Source organism: Epinephelus fuscoguttatus, linkage group LG3, assembly GCF_011397635.1.
Source record: "Epinephelus fuscoguttatus linkage group LG3, E.fuscoguttatus.final_Chr_v1".
Lineage (NCBI taxonomy): Eukaryota > Metazoa > Chordata > Actinopteri > Perciformes > Serranidae > Epinephelus > Epinephelus fuscoguttatus.
In genome coordinates this window covers 39,097,663-39,114,258 of record NC_064754.1, presented here as the reverse complement: position 1 = coordinate 39,114,258, position 16,596 = coordinate 39,097,663, and the positions used below count along the sequence as shown (strand labels likewise).

Sequence of the window (16,596 nt, the reverse complement as noted above, 5' to 3'; positions counted from 1 at the left end):
GGCTGTCGAAATAATAGCAAAATAATATTATAATTGACCATTATATTAGTTATATAACTGTATATTAACATTGTGTTACTGGTATATCATTTTTTTATTGTCTTTTAAAATTTGATTATACGGTATATCATGGTAGTACTCTTTCCCACTTTTATTTTATACATAGGCTATATCATTTTTTATTGTAAGCAGTGTTAACTGTAACGTTATATTTTGATATATTATCGTGTTTATTGTTTTTAATGCTCATACTTAGACCTATATACCATTAGGCCTACACACATCATGGATGCTAGAGTTACACAATTGGACTTATTTTATGAAAATCTATGGTATACGCATAAACTGCATATAGCTTTTTAAAAACCATTACACTTACTTTCTTTGATTAAATAAATAAGTAAGTAAACAAATTCATTAAACTGCTGTGACATGTGTGATTCATGTTTTAATTGGTTGTGTCCACATAATTTTGACTACAATAACCCATGTTTCTTTTTTCTTTTCTTTTTTTTTTTTAAGAAATGAACTAACTTCTCTCTTCCTTATTTGGTCTAAGAAAGCTCATACGTTTAAGAGAAAATTGTAGCACTACCTCATATAGAGGGAGACCTAAACCTTCCCAATTTTGAGTTTTATCACAATGTGGCTCAAATGTTTTATATCAACCATATCATCAACAATACAAATAATGAACCGTGGATTGATATTGAAAACCATCATTTACAACTTCACACTTTACTTCTAGCTCTTTTCTCCAAGAAAAAAAATGAAAACATTAAATGTTGTCATAAATAGAATATTAAATGCTTGAGAAAAAAATGAATAAAATATTAGGCTAGAAATAGATAGAAATAGAAATTCCCAAACATGTATGACAATAACTTTTTAAAACTCTGGGAGACATGAATAAACTGTGGGATTCAGAAATTATCTGCATTAATAACCGTAATTCGGTATTTTAATGTCAGGAACTAAAGAATAAACATTAACTAAAAGATTTGGAATTTTTACATACTTGCAACTGAAAAACTTGATAACAGAAAACTTAAAGAGAAAATAAAGAGACTAATCTGTGCTGTATACAATATTGTTACTAAAGCTGAGAACAGTGAAGAACTACTGTTAAACAAGCATAACAAATGGAATGGGGATTTTGTTATAGAAGCAAAAGAAAAGTGTCAGGAACATTTACAACTCTCATAAAATTACCATTAATGAAAATGTGAATTTAATTAAGTAGAAATTAATGACAAGAGTGCACTATAGAGATACAATTCAGACATTTGACACTAGCACCTCAGATAACTGCTTAAAATGTGATACCCAGAGTGACCCCCTCATAAACGCTTTTTGGTACTGTCAGTAAACTAGAAAGCCTTGGGATAATATTGACAGATGGATTTTAAGAACTTGCAATTAGTTTTTTTTTCACCAGCAATTTTTCTCTTTTAAAATGTGGAAAATAAGATACTCAACAGAATGGCAAATTATTTTTCTGTCTTTAATTTATAAGAAGCTCATATTGCATAAACAGACTGACAAGATATGGAGCTCACTTGAACAGGGTTCATTCTTGAAGTTGGATTTCTTGAAAAAGTGATTCGGGACCTCAATCACTCTTTATATGTAGAAAAAAAATACAGTAAGTACAGTTTTCTTTATTTTTGAGAAATGTCAAGAAGATGCCAATAAGAATGGCACAATGTTGTAATGGCAGTGTACAGTGTCTAGGTGATGCTGTTGCACTTGTGCAGTCTGAGAGAAGACTCTGATTGCCTCTTGTACAGTATGTGGTGGCATGAAGCACTGGTATATATATATATATATAGTTATAATATATAATAATATATAATATATATATATTAATTTGCTATGACTATAGTTTACACATAGTTTACGATATAAACATAGTTTAAGATATAAACTTTAAACTTTTTAACACACACACACAGGGCACAGTGGATCCCTGAAGCTATAGGCCTATAGAGCCATCGCTCTCTGGTAATCAGCCTTGTGTGCACTTAAAAATGATCATGATCATACAAAAAATATTTATAAGTTACTTTTCAGGAAAACTCATCTCTGATGAAATTCACAGGAAATGTTTATAATCTGCCCCACTTGTTTTACACACTTTGCATTCACTATTTGGGTTAATTGAACAGTTTATCAGTTGCTCTGTACTCTTGTTACGGATCAAATATAATAAAAAAAAAAATCTATAAAATATGTCACTTAGTCAGGGGCCATCTGTTTAGTCAATGATAGAAAAAAAGGGTCCCTTACAGAAAAAGGTCGGAAACCACTGACATGAAATAAAATAAAATAAATCTCTGATGCTGGCACTCAAAGCTAGAGATAGAGCACAGCTGTCTTTGCAGAGCAGATCCAGAGAGGAAGAGACAGAGGGGAGAAGAAGAGTGACTAGATCAAAATCAATAGCCTAACATTTATTGATAAAACTAAAAATAGTGGTGTATTTTTTCCTTTGTTGTCCCAGTTATGATCCATTCAGTTACTGGCAACATGACATGACAGGAAGCACCAGTCCTAAATTCATTTGGGCAGCAGAGGGGCACCTGAGGGTCAGCTGGGTCACTGTGGGGTCACTTGAGCGAACCAAATGGGAACTTGGGCCGCTCAAGCACGTTTCTGGTGTGACATGGGTGCACTGTGGGTGCAAATTACCTACTGGCACCTACTGGCACATTTAACATTAATGTTTTCAATGCTGTGCAATGGATTCTGTTATTTGCGGTGCCGTTTAATTGTGTTGCATTACTGTTACTCTCTGTATGGAAGAATTCGGCGAGCGATTTGTGTATGGCGCCATCTTGCGGCGGCGCCATTGCTGCGGTAATGTGTCAGTATGTGTCTGTCATCAATTCGTTATGCTGTCATTGTGAACTGACTCTCTACAATGACAGCATCATGAATAGCTGGATTGATGATGTTAGACAGTGGCCTCCGGTAACTGATATCTTAAATGAGTACTGATATAAATATAGAAATTAATCATTTGTTTGAGCGATAAGCAGGAAAGATTAGAGTGATAGGGAGATAATGTATCATTAAACACTGTGTAATATAACGTTAGCATAGCAGCGTGACATTTAATCATTATGGACTGGTTACGTGACTAAAAACAAGAACATCACGTGTTTGTGTTTTGTTTTAGATATTCAAGAATATTTTCCTCTGAGGGTCAAAATTACCTGAGCTCCGGATGGGTCGGGCAAATTTTACACCGCCTTTTAGACGACCATCACATCATATTGAAGGCGATACTGATCGCCTTCAATATGATGTGATGGTCACGTAGCCTGTCCATAATGATTCAATGTCACGCTGCTTGCTAACGTCAGCACACGTAACGTATGCTAACGTTATATTACACAGTGTTTAATGATACAGTCTATTATCTCCCTATTACTCTAATCTTTCCTGCTTATCGTTCAAACAAATGATTATTTTCTATATTAATATCGGTGCTCATTTAAGATACCTTCATCAGTTACCGGAGGCCACTGTCTAACATCATCAATCCAGCTATTCATGATTTAATACAAGTCTGTTGTGTTAGACTGCATTTGTTTTGAGCTAGAGTTACCTAACAAACTGGCAACTGAAATTAAGCATCAGTGTGTTTCATTAGGACATGCCCTGGATACATTAAGTGTACGTGTCGTGTGCATTCAGGTGTAAACGTGCAGTGGTGACTGTAAGTGTGTGCACGGCTGAGAGAAATAGAGCTGTAAAAGAGGATGCCCTCACTTAACATTGTGAGTTCACAGCTTCCATGGAAATTCAGTGCATCAGTGTGGCCTAAGCTGACTTAGTCTCCTCTAAGTTCTCTCAGCCATCATCAATAGCTTTATAAGCCTCATTGATATGTTGGAGTATTGAACAATGGGGAGCTGTATTAAGAGAATCAATATATTGCGACAAAAAAAAAATCTCATTGTGTGCCAAAAATAGAACATCCCCACATACACAAACTCTGTAGGACACAGTGCACATCCGGCAACCCCCCCACCCCCATGTGGTCTATCTGTTAGTGGGATAAACCTTTGCCAGGGGTGCCGTTCTCTCTGCCACTCCTCTCCCATGGGTCCACCAGCAGGAGCTATCATCACTCTGAGGGCTGTGGAGTACTTTAATTGAGGCGATACAGGAATTCATCTGCAGGACTTTCTACTTCAAATGGATGGACACAATTGCAAAAAAGACAAAACTTCACATGAATCCTAGGCGTAAAACCAGTAAGGTATTTCGTTGAAGCATACAGGTTGATAACAGCAGGTGTAGGTGCAGGTGAAGGTGGTCACCATCCACTCAAGACTTATCAGGTGCCATGTGAGGTGGATTGCACAAGTTGCAGAGATTACAACAGCGTCAGGTAAGACGAATCAAGGTTTGAAAGGTGTGTTCAGCTTATCTATGACACGAAAGTGTCCCCGGTGATGTGAACGCTGCACATCATACCTCATCTGCCCTCCACGGACCCTCCCGCCCCCGTGGAGGAAGCACTTCTAAACCTGAAGCCCGGGTGAGCTCAGCACACACACAGGGAGCATGGACTCACTGCGCCTGCCACAGGTGAGGACAAGCATGGCTTCTATTGATCTGTACGCTTTGTTACTGATGTCGCCTTGAAAAATCTTGGAATATCATGTTGTGTTTTTCAGTGTGAATGATGATAAAATAAGAAATGAAATAAAAAGCCCACACGCCTTAATGGTGAGATTTATACATTATGATGTTAACATACTTTACCACTAGTTTGGTAAGAAGGGTTGATGTACAAAGTTATATTTCTAAGTTAAAAAAGGATTAATGCCAATGACAGACTGGTAGAAACAGTTTATCAATACTGCTATAAAAATGTTTTATTGAATGACAACAGAACACACTGACCAATGACATGTGAAATTAATGTTTATCAAAAATTATTCAATGATACTATAATCAATATAAGCCATTATTTAAAAAAACACACTGGTAAATCATACATACAAGAGAATAATATGATATAATATGAATACATTTATATGTAAGAGAATTTATCGCTGGTTAATGAAGACATTCAAATAGCAAACCAATTAAACATATCTCAGTCCAAATGTAACACATTTTTTAATATCGATTTAGTTGGTAGCTTTCTCTTTGTGTCATACTGTTGTCTGAATGGAATTTTACTGCAGCTGGACCATGTGATGATAAGATCAATACCCTGGCATGTGAGGGAAAGTGTGTGCGTACGTGTGTGTGTGTGTGTGTGTGTGTGTGTGTGTGTGTGTGTGTGTGTGTGTGTGTCTGTATGTGTTATTTCTCTGAACCTGATGCCCCAACAGTCAAAATGTAATGGTGATTTGTTACTTAGATAGACTTAGCCAATAGTCAGTGAGGAATTAAAGGGAAACTACATCCATTTTCAAAATTCATACATGTTATTCCTTTGGTCTAAGACAGTCTAAAAATAGTAGTCGACATGAACAACTCTCTCCCATATCCAAAAACTAGAGTGCTAAAACTCAAATTTTTGATGTCATAGGGTGTAAGGTCTATAGCCGCTCCACAGACAATGAATGGGAAAGATTTTGTAGATAACAGTGAGAGCACCCTGGGAACATTTTATGTTTCAGAAGTGAGAACACTACAATAGGATAGCGCTCATAGAGAAAACGAATATTCTGTGGATCCACAAAATCAGTCTCCTGTCCATTGTCCATGGAGCAGCTCCAGACTTTATACCTTATGACATCACAAGTTTGAGACATACTTCCCTGTCTTTAAGAGAGAGTAGCTCATGTTCACAAATATTGTTTGAACTTATCTTGGCCTTGGAAATAACACATGGGAATTCTTAAATTATGTAGTGTTCTCAAAGTGACGCAAGGAAGTATTATGATGGGCCCTGGTGTGAGCTATCATGCATGTACTGACACAAATAGAGACTTGACATTGGACAAAATGACATACATATGACCCAGCAATCATCATTGCATATCAAACAAAAATATCAAAGAAAATGAATCATTTAATTGAATAGTCATCTTGTTTTAGACAGCTACTGAGTAACTAAAAGAATACAAAAGTAAACCATGGTGTAGATGGCTTTGCCTTTTTGAGGACATATTTAGCAAATGGCACAAATTAGGAACATTCTTTTTTTGTCAGTTCTCTGTGACCTTCAAATAGTGACACACAAAATTGAAGAAGCAAACATTGTCCATGATGGATATACATCATTTTGGATTTAAATCCTCATAATGTTTGCTTTTTTTTCTTTCTTTCAGCCAATGGCTGCTCAAAACAATTGCAACAAAGACCCCAATGAGAAACATGGGGATAAGGGCAAAGGTAGGTCTCATTTTTTATATGTAACAGAAGGCTATTCACAAATTAAGATAACAGGTACATGTTTTATAATTTGATTTATAAAGTTGTACAAGGAAATGACAGCTTTTTCTTTTGCGTTAGAGGTCAAAGCGAGCCCTGCACACTCCACTGTGGCTTTGATTGAGGAAGAGCAGGAGGACGCAGACCCATGGGATCTGCCAGAGCTGAAGGACACAGGGGTCCCATGGTCAGGTGAGGAGCTGTAACATTATTAGCAATTAAGCCCACAGTGTTGTCTTATCCTTGTATTTTAAAGGGCGACCAGATTAGATATGAATGGTGAGTAAGTAATACATTTACATGCCTACTGATGAATCACATATAGCCTACTGTAGATGTGATAAAGCGTCCCACATAACATTGTTACATAACCACACAGGAGCTGTTTTTTTTAACAGTACATAGCTGTACATCAAATATGCATACATTCAGGGAGAGTGGGGACAGTTGGGACGATGTCTTTTTAGCAAGTTAGAAAGCAACCACGCCTAAGCCATTCACCATACTCACACTCAGTCAAACCCTCTTTACTTTCAATTTCAAAGTGAAGGTTTTCTAAGTAGGCTATTCCTCACATTTTATTCACAGCTCTGAAATCTAGAGTTTAAGTATATTTTTGACTCTTTTGTTAACATTTTTTTGTTACATACAAAAACAAAAACATAGTTGAAAAGCTGATTTTCTGCCCTATCTGTCGCTGCTAGTGTTAGCTATCTTTGTAAGTAGCTAGCACAGGAGTCCAAAGTGTGCCTGCTCTCCTGGGGGCATTTGGGTCCGTATCATTTATAGTTCCTACCATGGTACAAGTCAACATGAAACAGATAAAAACAAGACAAAGGCTTTTCCTGACTGAATAATTCAACCTATAGCTCATGTTTACTATGATTTGAGTCATGTTCATGCTGAGATCTAGACTGCTGAGATGTGTAAGTATATTTTGAATTTGCAGAGTTTAACTATTTTACTTTTTAAAACTCTCAAGTTGCTCTTATTTATTTATATTTAAATGAAACAAACCCAATAGTCTCCATAAATCTACAGGCTACATTTAGCCTAAGGCAACCACGTTGAGCTGATAGGTACCACTGAGATGAAGACTCAGGAGACAGCCTTTCATATCTCAGTAATTCTTGAACATATAATAACTTTACAAATGTTTATTTTTTTACCTCAAAGAATGTGTGAACAAGTAATATTGTCAATATAAGGTGCTTAGATTTAGACTGCATTTTTTTTTTCACTTTAAATTGTTATTATTATTTATTTACTTTTTTTTTTTTTAAGCCTAGAACAAGGTGTCCCAACCATCCCAGAGTGGAATTTTAGGAAAATTAAAATTTGAATGTTAGCAGACACCGGTATCAGTTCAAGGATCATATTATTTTTGTTACTTTTTACAGTGCCCATAAAAAGGTATTCACACTCCTTAGTACATGCTTGTCTTTTAACATCTAACAACATCTTATCAAAGTAGATTTAATGTGACTTTTTCTGTTGATCAGTGTCAAAAAAAGCCACAAATAATCAACTTTAATTCGATGTTGTTAAACAATGAAACATTAAAACCTGCGGTGAATACTTCTTGTAAGTGCTCTTGTTGGCTGAACTCCAAGACATAATTGCCTCATTAAATCCAATCAGTACTATTGCTCAGATTATTTAGAAAGACTAGAGGTCATAAATAATAATGGATGTGATAAAGACAGGAGCCACGCAGACAGCTGAGCTGCTGACACACTGCAGGCACAGATTGTTTTCTATGACTCTCAGCTCTGTGGGCTGTGCAATATGTATTTTACACAGCTGATATGTTAACATGTCATAGCAGGAAAACCACAGATGCGATTACTATTATTAATAAGGGCTACGCTCCATCTAGCTGTCAGTCCCAGGGTTGTATTGCTTTGCACGCTGGCTCAACAAATGGCCTACTGACACAATTAAATAGATCAGAGCCATTGTTTATAGTATTAATCAGATCTGTGTTTTCCTGCGATGACAAATGTGAATGTCTGCCATGAAAAAAAAGGCCCATAAAGGAAATGTGTGAGAAACCTCTAAATAAAAAGTGTTTTCTCTTTTTATTCTGTGTTTAATCCCATTCACGTTTTGTCTCTGTACCAGCTCTGGATACCAAGGGGAAGGTGTTGAGAGTGTTGGTGTCAGTGGGGAAGTTGGTCCTGCTGCTGGGTTTCCTCTACATGTTCATCTGCTCTCTGGACATCCTCAGCTCAGCATTCCAGCTTGTTGGAGGTAACACTTAATGTAATGATGACCCCTGAACTTTTGAACTTCTGAACATTTTGACTTGTCATAGTAGGAGAACTTGTTTCTGATAACATTAATTGCTTAATGTTTTCTGCTGTGACTTGTCATAATGTCTTCTGTGAGGAAGTCTTTGTCTTAGCCACAACAGTACAGCGTTACACTGGGATTTATATTCTATCACTCTTCACAGCAGTCATTTCTTGAATATGCTCCTATATTCATCCTGTCCAGGTAAAGCAGCAGGTGACATCTTCCAGGACAACAAAATTCTGTCCAACCCTCTGGCTGGGCTTGTCATTGGTGTCCTGGTCACTCTGCTGGTCCAGAGCTCGTCCACTTCCTCCTCCATAGTAGTCAGCATGGTCTCCTCTGGACGTGAGTACAGGCCTCCACACTTTACACAAACACAAATATGCATTTGCAGAATACATACAGTATGTATGAAAGATGACGCTGGAGGTGAGGAGGAGGACTGATGATGAAGGGGTCCTGTGCTGTTTTGGCAGTGCTTACAGTCCAGCTGGCCGTTCCTATCATCATGGGCACCAACATCGGCACCTCTGTCACCAACACACTTGTTGCCATGACGCAGGCAGGTGACCGCAGCACCTTTCGCAGGTAATCATTTTTCAGGTCACGGATGGCTTCCTTTCACTGCCTGTCTTTGCAGTTCTCAGGAACACTGTGTTCTGCTGTGAACAAGAAGAATATGCAGACATAATCAGGACAAATGCTACACTCACATGCAACATGATGCATGCCTTGATGAATTATTTTATTGTAACACACTGACCTGTTATAAAAATAGACACAGAAATTCTTAATTAAAAAAAAACACCCTGTTAAATTTGTACACTGGTGACAAAGTCCTAGATTCATCAGAACAGCACATGCAAGTTCTACATTTTACAGATCTAACATAATTCACAGTCTGAAAAAAAAGTATGGCACATACATAATGGCAAGAACTAAGAAAACAAAGCCTTTTGTAAGGTTTTATTTGAAGTAGATGAAATTTACAATCCATTAGACTGTCATTATTTAACCTACATAATTAAATCCTTGCCCTAAAATATACAGATTTGTCATGTTTAATCTTTCATTTCTGATCCTTAAGTTGATCTGAAAAATTGCAAAACCACAAAATTTGGAGACACATTACCATTATCATATAGTTTTGCTTACCTGCTTGCTGAATATGACTTTTTTCTGGAAAGCAACAATATGTAGCTCATATTACTTTGCATTAATCTACCACCTCTCACTCTGTACCCAGGGCGTTTGCAGGGGCCACAGTGCACGATTTCTTCAACTGGCTCTCTGTGCTGGTGCTACTGCCTCTGGAGGTTGCCACTGGTTATTTGTACGTGGTCACCAAGCTGATCATTGACTCTTTCAAAATTGAGAGCGGAGAGGCCCCGGACCTGTTGAATGTGATCACTGATGTCCTCACTGAGTCAATTATAGAGGTACAACGTCATTTCTGATGGTGTTAACTGTGCAAACTACCTTTATTGTTCAAATCTGAAGAAAATGTATCCTTCAGGACTGCAACTGTTGTTGGGTTTAAACATTTCAAAACTTAGCTTTGCAAATTTATGAGGAAGAAAACAGACCTTAAGGACACACTATCTAATCATAACCTTTGTTTTTTTTTTACATGAAAAAAAACTCGACAGGGTACCTTTAATATCATTAGACATGATTGTTTTTACAAATATCTGAAAGACTTTATCTTAACACCATTATAATTTTGAAATTCAGTGGTCAGTACCATCCAGAGTGAATTACAATGAGCTTTAATGTTGTTTAAGGAGCCTCAGTTGGCAATGCAGTCAGTGCATGTAATGCCTTTTTTTAGTGCAAAATATCAGAAACAAAATCCACAAAATCTGAAAAAAGAACTGCTTTATGCAGCACTGTGTTTAATCCATCTGTACAGACAGTACTGTCACTGGTAGAAACAAAACTTTGCACTGAACCAAAGACAGAATGAAAGCTAATGTCCAGCCAGTACAAAAGCACAGCTAGTAGTCTGCGAGTAGTCATTTAGCTTCAGGGTTAAGTCTATAAACCTGTCACCACTGATTACCAATCAGTTCCTCCCTGCAGGTGTATGAAATAACCTCCTCTGGGTAGATGGTGTCTTTCAGCAGCAGTAACTGTGTGGTAAACAGATTGTATAACTGCCATCCTCTTTAGTTTGCCCCTGAGCTCAAGACAGAAGGTGAACATACTGTAACAGTAGTCGTATTGATAGAGCAGATACTGTACTGTTGTTGGGGTTATCTCTATGGGCCACTACTGAACTCCAAAGTACCTTCTTCTAACTTAAAACTTATCTTAAAGGGGACCTATTATTAGGGTTCATGTTTGTGAACATGTTTACATGCTTGAATGTTCAAAAGGCAATTTATTCCTTCATACTTTCTGTGCTGGAACACCTGTATTCACCCTCTGTCTGAGGCACTCTGTTTTAGTGTCTGTCTCTTTAAGTCCCCATCCCGAAAAAGCCCAGTCTGTTCTGATTGGTCAGTCATTGGGAATTACTTTTACATATGTTTAATTTACTTCTATTTTTAAAACTCTGGCCACATTTAATAAGAACATGCAACATATCCTCATACATTAGTTTGTATAAAATCAAACGTATGGGCGTCCTATGAATGATGTTACTAATAAAAGTATAGTAAAGTTACTTTCCATAAAGTTACTTTGGTTAGGTTTAGGAAAAAAGACATGGTGATGACAGACCCGAAAATGAAGTTCACTTGGTTTCACATGGTTCTGAAAAGTGGTGTCATCCACCACCCCAACCTGCTACTTTACATGACCTACTTCTTTATTCATTCCCGTCAACGCACTGGCCACATGATCCCAATTATGTGGGTTATACGCAAATTACTGGCTTGGTATACATATGAATGATGATGCATTGACACTCTAAAATTATATATACATATGTATATCTCTATCTATATATATCTATCTATATATATAGATATATATGATAGAAAATAAGGAAATGCATAAAAGGTCCCCTTTAATGAAATCACCAGTGCATTGGAAAGATGAAATGCCATTATTCAGCATCATTATCTTCATCATGGTTTTATATTTCTGTACATTTGTTGTCTTTCTCTCCAACTCAGTTGGATCAGTCTGTTATTAGTGGGATTGCCACTGGAGACCCAGAAGCCAGGAACAAAAGTCTCATCAAGATATGGTGCCAAACCTTCTCCAACACAGTAAGAACAAAACATGTCAGCCACAAACCAAATATCCCAAAAATATCCGTAAGATTATAATCTTTGTCAAACTGCCACTGTTTTTTTTTTTTTTTTTTTTTTTTTTTAGACTTTAATGAACGTCACAGTGCCTGGTCCAGAGAACTGTACGTCTCCATCTCTCTGCTGGGTCGATGGCAACTACACCTTCACACTGAAGAACATTTCTAAAACGTACAATGTCGAGAAATGTAAGACCAGTTTTCACAGAATTAATGAATTTTGTCAATGCAAAAACAGTAATCTATGCATTTAACCAACTAAGCATCTTAACTATGCAGCTTCAGTATATTGCAGATTCAATGTATTGAGTTCATTTACAAGAGAAGCAGACAGCTGTTTCAAGCAAAAAATATTGAGCATCTACCAACACATCAACTATAACTACTTTATTAGTGATAAAGTATATGAATGTGTGTTTTTCAGGTTGTTGTGGAGTTCTTTTGCCCCCTAGTGACCAGAAATAAACATTATTGCAGCTTTAAAACAAAGAGGATACAAATCATTGTCTGTTATAGAGTCATTTCATTTTCATTTCAGAACTTCTGTGTGTGTTTTTGTCTGTGTGTCCACAGGTAAGCATCTCTTTGTGAACGTGAATCTGCCTGACCTGGCTGTGGGTCTGATCCTGCTGGCTCTGTCTCTGCTGGTGCTCTGCTCCTGCCTCATCCTGATAGTCAAGCTGCTCAACTCCATGCTGAAGGGACAGGTTGCTTCAGTCATCAAGAGGATCCTTAACACTGGTGAGCGGCACTGCACGCTGTATCTTTTAAATAAAAATGCATTGAATGTGATTGCTTTGGTTAGTCATACATGAATGTTGTGTGTCTGTTTGTGTGTGTGTGTGTGCAGATTTCCCATTTCCATTTGGCTGGGTCACAGGTTACATTGCTATTTTAGTCGGAGCTGGCATGACCTTCATTGTGCAGAGCAGTTCAGTTTTCACTTCTGCTATTACTCCACTTGTTGGTGAGGTCATTCATTCATCCATCCTTCCATCCATCCATCCAATTCATTCATCTCTATGTGTTTTTCATTTTAAAAATCTGTACCCCGTTTTGTACTTGAACTTACCATAAATTGATGATTGTGCCTTATTAATGTTTCTGTATCTTGTTGTTTAGTCTGTGTGACATCTTAGCAGTAAAAGAATGTAAAAGATAGGTTGAATGCAGTAGGGTGATCTACGGAGCACATAGGGAGCAAGATTTGAAGCTGATAAATGTGACTAATTCCTGGTAAAACAGAAAAGACATAGGAAGTGATGGTAGTGATAGTAGACCAAGAGAGGGTGTGAAAATATGTATTTTAATCTGTGTCCCATTTGTTTCGATAGGTATTGGTGTCATCAGCATAGAAAGAGCATACCCATTGTCTCTGGGTTCAAATATTGGCACAACCACCACAGCCATCCTGGCAGCTATGGCTAGTCCTGGAGACACACTGGCTAATGCTCTACAGGTCAGTAATTCACACCAACAACACAAACTGCACACTTGTAGAATAACCACGTTCACGGTTTTATTAGGTTTTATATTAACTGATTTTGAGTTATCAGGGATATGAGAATGATCAGGTAGAGTAAGCTTGTTTTTTTTCCCTACTTTGTATTTCTGTAAATGTCATTCTAAACATACTTACTTTTAAGGGAATTTAAGCTGTTAGGATTTTCATACATGAATAAAGTGTAGTGTTAATGTTGTAATGTTATAATGTTTCCCTACCACCTTGGTGGCTGATCTCATCTTCTTTTTCCTCTGCTACTTCTGCTGCCTCTATTGGTTAATGGCAGGTAGCAACTGGTATTTAAGGTACATTACTGCCCCCTTCTACAGCCCTATTTGTGGTTTAATTATTTCAAAGATTTATAAAAGATTTACTATATTTCTATCAAGATTATATCAAGATAGTTATTAGTATGGCTTTATCACCCAGCCCAAGGACACCATGTTAGTTCAGTTCCAAAAGTCACACAATAACTAAATAACGACAATGGACCAGCATCTCCTCGTATTCTGGATGGTAAAATTACTGTTTTTGTTAAAGGAGTCTTTTGGCTATGTACGGGGCCAACAGCAAAATTTATTTTGACCATCTAAAAAAAGGACCACCTAAAAAAATCAGTATGAGTTTGTATCCATCAGATAGCTTTGATGTAGAACCAAAGCTGTTCTTTTACCCTCTTTAAAGCCACCAGACTCCATTGAGAGAAACAGTTATTCTAACTCACAGCACACAGGTCTACAGCCAACTTGAATGTAGTTTGTTTGTATTATTTTCTTATTATGTGACTTTTTTAATAAAATAGTATGTATGTAGCATCAACAATAATGACTGAAGCATATCAATAAAGCCTGTCCACATTGTTTGCAGATTGCCCTTGTGCACTTCCTGTTCAACATCTCTGGCATAATTCTGTGGTATCCAGTCCCCTTCACCCGCATCCCTATCCGGCTGGCTAAAAGCCTGGGCAACATCACGGCCTCCTACCGCTGGTTCGCTGCTGTCTACATCATCTGCTGCTTCTTCATTCTACCGCTCTTTGTCTTCAGCCTGTCGCTGGCTGGCTGGCAGGTATTGGTGGGTGTTGGAGTACCTCTGGTGGTCATGTTGATCACCATCATGGTGATTAATATGTTGCAGAAACGGAAACCCGGGTGTCTGCCTGCAGTACTGAGATCCTGGGACTTCCTCCCTCTCTGGGCCCATTCACTGGCTCCCTGGGACAAAGTGGTTGGTGTGATTACCGCCAAATGCTGTTGCTGCTGCAAATGCTGCCAGGTTGTTGCTGATGACCAAGAACACAGAGACAAAGAATCTGTGAACAATGACAAGAAATCACACCCAGCAGTGTACGATAACCCTGCAATGAGTGCAGAGAAGGAGATGGAGAATGAGATAAATTTAGAGCTAAAGATTCTGAAAATGACCCGGCTTTGATATTTCATATATATTTGTGTGACTGTTTGTGTATGATGCAAAGAAGTGCATTGGTTAGGGACCAAATCAATTTAGGCAAAACTCTGAAATTCAAGTAATATTTATGTCATTCCTCCAGTGTAAGACTGGAAATTCTATGTAAGAAATTCTAACTCTCAGCGAATCAAGAGCCAGACAGAACTGATAAAAACTGAAGTGGCCTTTAAAGGATAAGGTTGGCAATATTCTTTTTTTTTGTTTGTTCTTATTTTCAACAAATTCCACAATGCATCAGTCCATTTCTCAGTTTATCTCATCCTCTGCTTGGAGGGGAGGGAAGTTCGGGACCTCATTGTTTTCCCAATTTGTGGACATTTTTGGTTGCTTGTCTTATTCTTGGAATTAGCTGCTAACTGCTAACTGCTTTTTTTAGGGTTGGGTGGCACCCATAAAACATTGTCAAAATGTTATACTCATCCTTTCCCATCCCCACCAGCTTCAAGGCGAGACGACTCTGTTCCCCCATTCCACAACTGTACTTTTTATATGGCAAGGCAGAATGATGGCACCAAAATGGCAGTATATAAGGGGCTAATGTCATCATGTTAGCATTTAGCCTTTCAAAGCTGATTGTAGACTCCTAAAGCCCTATCTTACACATAGCACAGCCCAACTGTCATTGCTACTTTCAGACCAATGCAGCTGTCATTTTTACAGTGAGCGTCCACATTGTGTAAGAAGCAAATGTACTTGTGACCATCTGTGCACTCATGGGTGTGTAGGTCTTAAAATGAGGTGTGGTCAGGTGCAATGTTGGCATCTTGCTATTATGAGGCAGCAAAGTAATTAGTCATTGACCAACAAATACATGGTCTAAAGTCAATAGTGCAGTATTTTCCCGCTATTTAAAGGGCGTATTATTCAGATAGTAAGATGTGCCTACCTGGTTCACCAGGTTCACAGTGCACGTACACTTGTTACATACACACAAACACACAGATGTATTGCACAGGTGGGTGAAATAATACACCATTAATGAAGAAAACATTCATTATATGTTCAGATTATGCACCGCTTAACTAGCAAATCTGGAGTTGGACACACCATAAATGCACTTGCACCATGCACTTTAGACAATGCACTACATTTAAAACGGCCCTTTAGTCTTCTTGGACACAGAGATCTATGCCATGTGGAGATGTAATCAGGCTTTGGCTCCACCATCAGTGCTTGTTAGTTCAATTAATTGTAATATTTGGTCTTTTAATGGGATTTGTGGACAATAAAAAAAAAAAGTATTTGAGTTTAACTAACTTTTGCTCTAATAGGCTGAACAAACTGCCATGTAGATGGCATTAAATAATTATTTTCCAAATTGGTTATTGGATTTTATCTTATAATGATAATACTAAAATGATGAAATGCAAATTGTTTGTATGTATTCTAAAGCTGAATAAAGTCAATAACTTTTTTAAGCATTCATAATAGTTATTAAAAGAACAGAGGCAAGCTACTCCAGGTTGTAAAAATGTGAAAACCCTTGAGGTTACCATGGCCTCTGTGCACTTACAAACACATCTGCAGAAAACCTTCTAGACAGAGAGCAGGTTTGGTTTGACAGACACAGACTTTGAAAATAATGAACAGATATGTTGATAATGTTTCCACATTTCTGTCAGGTGTAATCAGGTTTTTTTATTCTTTTTTTGTTTTGTTT

General features: G+C 37.5%; 1 protein-coding gene across 1 annotated transcript; it reads left to right on the top strand.

Annotated features, from left to right (window-relative positions):
* The first annotated feature begins 4,578 nt into the window (after positions 1-4,578).
* slc34a2a (solute carrier family 34 member 2a) lies at positions 4,579-14,900 on the top strand. Its single transcript, XM_049571422.1, has 13 exons — positions 4,579-4,602; positions 6,303-6,366; positions 6,487-6,597; positions 8,530-8,658; positions 8,905-9,048; positions 9,180-9,291; positions 9,950-10,142; positions 11,826-11,921; positions 12,031-12,151; positions 12,536-12,703; positions 12,813-12,929; positions 13,297-13,421; positions 14,334-14,900. Exons 1-13 carry the CDS (start codon positions 4,579-4,581, stop codon positions 14,898-14,900), a joined length of 1,971 nt encoding a protein of 656 aa, XP_049427379.1.
* The last annotated feature ends 1,696 nt before the right edge of the window (positions 14,901-16,596 follow it).

Bases quoted from the DNA above. Each gene is read 5' to 3' on its own strand.
- slc34a2a (XM_049571422.1), top strand. From the start codon at position 4,579: ATGGACTCACTGCGCCTGCCACAG. The intron at 4,603-6,302 runs GTGAGGACAAGC...TCTTTCTTTCAG, and splicing joins ACTCACTGCGCCTGCCACAG to CCAATGGCTGCTCAAAACAA. The intron at 6,598-8,529 runs GTGAGGAGCTGT...TCTCTGTACCAG, and splicing joins CACAGGGGTCCCATGGTCAG to CTCTGGATACCAAGGGGAAG.